A 7185-nucleotide genomic window follows, 5' to 3' on the forward strand; every position below is an offset into this window, starting at 1 on the left:
AAAGCAGTATGTGTCGAACGGAAATCTGAGAAAACGCTTGACGAGGTCTTTCATTCTGAAGGAGATTCTGAATATGACATCTATTAGAAGAAAAGAAGATCCTAAAATCAAACTTTTCAATGTGAATGACTACATTGAGATTTTTAGGAAGAAAGACAAACCTATAAAATGAAAACTTTTGTAGGATTTGTAACTCCAGCCCGCGCTCTATATTCAAAATGAAATATTAACTTCGAAAAAAATTGAAAATTGTTAGATGTAGAGAAAAGACAACAGTACTGTTTTAAGTACTATGCGTAAAAGACTGAACGCTCCTTGACCTGCGATCAAGAAATAGAAAATTCATAATATTGGAGTGCAAGTCTGATATTTGAATTTACAGCATATTCTTAATGAAACATTGATTTTGAAAACAAATAAAAATTGATAGGGGATCATAAAAGTTAACAGTTAGTACTGTTTCAAGTACTATGCAAAAACAATCCACTGAACGCTTCTTGACCTGCAATCAAGCAATAGGTTATGTATGAATTCAGAGTGCAAGTCTGATATAATGAATCATTTATGATATAGAGTGTATTCTAAATGAAACATAAGGTTTGAAAGAAAATTAAAAATTGTAAGGTGTACTCAAAAGACAACGTTAGGTCCCGTTCCAAGTATAGTATAAAAAAAATTAAAACTTCAAAATATGACCAGATATACTAATTATCAGCAAAAATTAAGTAGGAGGATATCAAATAAGTGAGCCTTCGAATAAGGGCGATAAATAAACGAAATCAACTCATTCCGCGTCGAGATGTCATCGTGTGAAGATGTGCCATATGACCGCTCAGCGAGTCCGAGTGTTTCGGAAAATTCAGATAGAATTTGCAGTTGTTGCAATCGAAAAGTGGGTGAATCCTACACCAAATGTTCCAAGTGCGATGAAATATTTCATCCCTCATGTTTAGTAAAAGCAGCCAAGAGGAAGAATGCTACTTGCCGCCACGTAGCATCTGAAGGAGGTCAATCTCATGACGAAACTATTTTTAAGACGGAAAACAAGATACTTCGTATTGAAATTCAGTACTTGAAGTCACTTCTGGAAGAAACGAAAAGTAAGAATTCTATTTTAGTCGAGAATAATAGTCTTTTAAGGGATAAGATCTCCAGTCTTGAACAACAATTAAAATCATGTAAAAACATCCCAAAAAAAGTTGTCAACACATTTGCTCAAGATAAGGCAGCAGACCCCGCCAATGGTTCAGCCAGTACGTCTGTGGACAATACATACTGTTCTATGGTGAAGGCAAATTCCAGTAAAGCGCAGTCGCGTGCTCTCCAACCGCAAATGTCATTCGAGCATCCGCATCCGCGAATAGTTGTAAACAATCCTGAAAACCAAGAGTCTGAACCAACTATTAGGACCAACGATTTCTCATTATCGAACTCCATTATGAAAGACACTGATAACAATCTAGAATGGTCTACAGTTGAAAGAAAGAAAGGAAAACGAGAATCAAGAAATAGCAAGAAAATATGTTATGGAACTAAAACTAACTGTGAAGATAATACAATCAAGGGTGCCATCCGTAGACGGTGGATTTATGTTGGGAAAATCGCAGGAAAACAGGTCTCGGAGCAAGATATACGGTCTTTCTTGGGAGATATGGATGATAACGAACTTATAATTGTGAAAAAACTCAACACTATTGGGCAAAACTCCGCTTTAAGCATTGGCTTACCAGGCGACACAGCTTATAATAAGATTTTTTGCGAGACTTTCTGGCCTGAAGGTGTCGTTCTTAGGGATTTCTCTTTCGACCGAAATTTTTTACGGAAGAGCAGAATGAACCAGAACAGCTAAATTCATCTATCAAATTTGGTAAGTCCAAACCCACCAGGGACTTTAGCCTTGTTCACCAGAATGTTCAGTCTTTGGGTACAGCTATGAACGGCCTACAGCTAATGGCTCAAGAGGAAAACTCAGACGTAATAGCTATTACAGAACACTGGAAGTCCAAGGATGAACTTCCTGTCTACAAGATAATCGGATACAAGTTAGTTTCAAGTTTCTGCCGTTCAAGAGGGAGACATGGTGGATGTGCAATCTACATCAGAGAAGAACTGAAATTCACTGAAAGGTCGGACTACAATCTTATTAGTATACCAAATGTCATTGAGTGTTCTTCAGCTCAAATTCATTCAAATAATCATAAAATACTGATTATATGTGTTTATAGGCCTAATTCCCAACCTTTGGCAGATGTGAAACTTAAGACTCTTCTAGAGAAATGTACACTTGAGAGAGCTCCTTTCATTTTGGTGGGAGATTTCAACCTGGACATCCTGTCAGGATCTCATGACAGTGTTGGGTTTATATCACTCCTGGAGAGTTTCAACTTGGAACCCTTGATTCGTCAGCCCACACGACCCTCATCGGGAACCTGTCTGGATAATGTTATAACCCCCCTGGTGGGGCAAGCTAAGGTGATCGAACATCATATATGTGACCATTCCGCCCTGAAATTCACTTCCAACCTCAATTTCACTACTGATCGCAGAATAAAGTCGGTCAAGAGGAGAATAATAAATGATGAGTCCACCGATATCTTCCTCCAAGAGCTGTCTCTGTTGAGTTGGGATGACATCTTTGTAAATTCATCTGACCCTAACCATCTTTGGAATATATTCCATAGCCGATTTTTTCAGACATTTGATAGATGTTTTCCTAAGGTAACCATTCATCCTTCAACATCCAGGAATAACTTCAAGCTAACACCTGAACTAATAAACATGAAAAAACATCTCGACTTATTATACATACTTTCTTTCTCTAGATCTGAATTGAAAGACACGTATAAGTCAGTGAAGAAACATTATGATAGTCTCCTGTCGAGGGCGAGGAGGGACCACTTCAGTTACTTCATAAGAAACTCTGAAAACAAGTCAAAAGCCTCCTGGAAGGTGATAAATTCTCTTACAAAAAGTAAGACTTCTCCGGCTTCTTCTTGTGATCTGGACGATTCTTCCTTGTGTCCGAATGAGTTCAATAATTTCTTCGTTGATTTTCCTACTGCGCTGACTGAATGTCTGGAGAGAGGTTCTAGCACAGAGCGGGACAGACTTGATAAATCCTTCTATATGTTTGATGTTACACATGATGAAGTTCGGAAAACAGTTAAAGCTCTAAAAAATTAACTTTCATGTGGCTATGACGAGATACCAATCAAGATACTCAAATTATCGATTGAATTCATTATTGCACCCCTTTGTTTTATAGTTAACCGCTCATTCAAAGAGGGAATTTTTCCTGACCAACTCAAGATTGCTATTGTGAAACCCTTGTATAAAAGGGGTCCTGTTGATGATCCCAATAGCTATAGGCCTATCAGCATTCTGTCTGCTTTTTCCAAGGTCTTCGAAAAAATATTGACCAACAGATTACTGAATTTTTTCTATAAATTTGATGTGATTTCAGCTTGTCAGCATGGATTTGTGAGAAACAGAAGCATTGAAACTGCTACTTATGAGCTTATTAATGAAGTCTTAGTTTCCCTTGAGAGTGGTGAGGTGCCTATGGGACTATTCTTAGATTTAACAAAGGCCTTCGATTGTGTGGAGCATGAAAGACTGCTGGAGATCCTTGATGACTGTGGAATAAGAGACAATCAATTAAAGTTAATAGATAGCTACCTTACATCTCGCAAACAGATAGTTGTTATGGAGGTTGATGGTGAATTAGTCAAGTCAGACATAAGAGAGAATAAGATGGGCGTTCCTCAGGGAAGTATTCCGGGACCTATTCTTTTTATCATCTACATCAACAAGTTACCTAAGGCAAAAGTCTCAGCTAAGTATTCTATGAGGATGTTTGCTGATGACACCAACTATTTGCTAAAATCTTCGGATATAGTGTCAGCTGTTGTGGACTCGAACAATGTTTTGAAGTCTGTGGGTGATTGGTTTCAAGATCACAATCTTATCTTAAATATTGACAAGACACAGTGTATTTTCTTCTACACTGAAAAATCCAAACTGAACTATCCTTCATCAGTGAATATTGCTAATAGCAATGTTGTGGTCAAACATAGTGTTGTATTTTTGGGACTTGTTTTAGATAGACACTTGAAGTGGGGACCTCATACTGAACAACTTAGATGTAGGCTCAACTCCATTTGTTATATGCTCTTTATGTTAAGGGATCAGATTGATTTTGACCTAATGAAGATTATATATTACTCTAATTTCCAGTCAATTATGTCCTATGGGATTATTTTTTGGGGTAACTCTTCCCATGTAGGTAATTTATTCATAGTTCAAAAGAGAGCTTTAAGAACTATGCTCAATCTGGGCTTTAGAGAATCTTGTAGGGGTTTATTCAAAAGTAATAATATTCTTACCATATATGGACTTTACATATATAGATTACTGATTTTCTTCCGCAATCATAGCCGCTATTTTGAGTTACTGAGTTTCTGAAACCAGAATGCTACCAGAAGAATGTTTCCATATTCAGTTCCATCCCACAAGACCTCATTAAGAGGTAAAAGCGTTGAATGTATGTCAATATCTTTATTCAATATATTGCCCTCTCAAATTAGAAAACTTTCATGCCCTTCCAAATTCAGAAAATCTTTGTACACTTTAATCTTGAATTGTGAACCATATGATATTTGTGAGTTCAAAGAATTTTGTAAAAACCAATGATATTGTATATTTGGCTTTGACATGTTCCATTTTTACAAACTTTGTAATTATCTGGAATCAATAAATACTATTACTATTACTATTACTATTACTATTACTATATGAAAACCAACAACTGTTGATTTGTTTGTCCACTTTTATATCAATGTGTATTATGTTCCTGAATTAATTTCGTTTGTTTTGAGTTATTTCATCCTCTCATTTATTGACACATTGGTTCACTATAACCAGGATAATTTCCAATCCTGCTTTTTTTTGTCATTCAAGAACATTGTTCTAGGGATTCAACTACTATTTATATCCTACAGATAATTGGAAAAATTTGCTCTTTTCAGTTTCACTAGTTATAATGGCGTCATAGATCTAACGCTACGCTACGCACCGTAATTTTTTATATTGTTTTCTCATTATTCTATATGCCAGCTTCAGTTCTCTCGCGAATATTATTATTCCAGTTTCAACCTCAAGAAAAAGGCTACTGCAACCAAAATTTTTCGTTATTTTCTCTAATAAATTTCAGCAATCCATTTTAAGAAATTCATGACGGAAGAAAGTAACTTTTTTATTCGGTTTTTCGAAGTTTTCCATGAGCTATATGGATGTGTAGAGGATGTTTCATTGAAATGAATTAATTTCAAAAGAAATTACCTGAGCCTGAAACAAAAAATAGTTTACATTGACGAATATAATAGACAGATGGAATAGAAATCAACGTTCATACTTAATTATCGAAATCTCATTTCTCTTGACAAATACAAAGGGGATTTATCTGTAAAAAAAACCAGAACAATATCATGGAAACCAAAAAAGTGCCATAACTGATCTACGGGACTACTATTTCTTGATAAGCAAAAAAAAACCCTATTCAAAACCATTGACGTTTTGAAGTATACAGTAAAATATTTGTTACTTTGACTAGGTGACAGGTACAGAATAACACAGGTACAGTATAACCAATACAATAAACCATCCCTCAACATTTCCGCCCGCAACGGACCGATTTGGTCATAATTACTACCTGCGAAAACAAGGAATTGTATAGCAGGAACTTTGAAGTATTTTGAAATAAGATATTTGATTGTTGATGCATTTTACTCGATGGGGGATCCATGCCGTTTTTCAAGAAACCAAGTTTTTAACTCTTATAATATGAGAATATTTCATTTTAATTATTTATTTATTTATTTATTTATTTATTCATTATTATATACTCAAAATTTTTCGGTTTCCCGGTTAAGACATTGAAAAATAAATTCATGAAGTAGATAGCAGTGCTCCGTATAATTAATGTGAAAATAAAAAATAACGATTCTAACCTACATGGATTTCTGCATATACATCAGAGTCGTTAAATCTATTCAGGGACATTCTTTCTATAGTTTTTATTTCCTCAGGAAAAACGTGTATACCATCTACAACGTGAATGTAAATGATGAAAAAGAATTCTCTAGAAATTATTAATTTTGAAATATTGTTTGGAGCAGCGAGATTTGAAACAAACTTAAGAATTGAAATACTAATGCGCTTTAATACTTGCTTATCCAGATAGTTATTATCTGTATCGAAAACTTATACTTTTCAATTGTTGATATTTTATCATTTCATAATATCAGAAACGTTTGAAAAAATAAACAGTAATATAGTATATTCTATCTGTAAGAAAAATACTCTGGACAATTATCATTTAAATTCGCATATGTTTCATAAACTCATAATTTTATAAAACACTCTATAATTTTAGGTATTTTTAGTGTTAGGCTCAAGTATCACAAAATAACAAAATATTTTATATGTTCTTTTTAGGTATCATAAATAATGAATTGAACACAATAAGTAAAATATCGCAGGAATTTGGACAGGTTGAAAAACAATCTCTTATGAATTCGCCAACGTTTCGGAACTATTTTGTTCCTTTCTCAAGGCTCATCATACAACTAATAAAAGTAACACTTTAAAATTGGTCATAGGAAGTTAAGGATAAATCAACAAACAGTCCGACGTGTGACAGTTAAATCGAACGAATGTAATACGTTGATTCCATAGAAATTTTAAGTCACAGCAATCTAATATCGAATCAGACGACGGAACGGGCAATTGGGTGGTGGGGTGCTAAGGAGGGATGGTAGAGGGGCTATATAACAGCGGAGTAGATGTACAAAGTATTCAGTTGTGAATGTGCTTCGTGCTGCAAATATTGTGTTGTGGTTTACATTTTTTAACTTTGATACTATCGAATTTTATCGTTTCATACTTAAATATTTTTTTCATTGTGGAAGACGAGATGGACAGAAAGAAGATCTTGAGAATGAGATTGGAAAAATTGAAGTCTAAACAAATTGACTTGAGGAGAACAGTACAAATCAGGAATTTTCTGAAGTCACATGTAGGAGAACGAAAAAGAGGAAAAGTTCCGCAGAAAAAATCCGACACTCACTCTGCAAGAAGAGAAGGTAATCAAGATGAACATAGCCAAAAAGTCGTGAAGAAAATAAA

The 7185-nt window shown here is 34.8% G+C and overlaps 1 protein-coding gene across 1 annotated transcript; it reads left to right on the top strand.

Moving 5' to 3' along the window:
* Positions 1-1950: 1950 nt before the first annotated feature.
* On the top strand, positions 1951-4464 carry LOC123320965. Its single transcript, XM_044908465.1, has 3 exons — positions 1951-2042; positions 2226-2971; positions 3464-4464. The coding sequence occupies exons 1-3, from the start codon at positions 1951-1953 to the stop codon at positions 4462-4464; spliced, it is 1839 nt and encodes a 612-aa protein (XP_044764400.1).
* The last annotated feature ends 2721 nt before the right edge of the window (positions 4465-7185 follow it).

The sequence above is a fragment of the Coccinella septempunctata genome, chromosome 9 (genome assembly GCF_907165205.1).
Source record: "Coccinella septempunctata chromosome 9, icCocSept1.1, whole genome shotgun sequence".
Taxonomy (NCBI): domain Eukaryota; kingdom Metazoa; phylum Arthropoda; class Insecta; order Coleoptera; family Coccinellidae; genus Coccinella; species Coccinella septempunctata.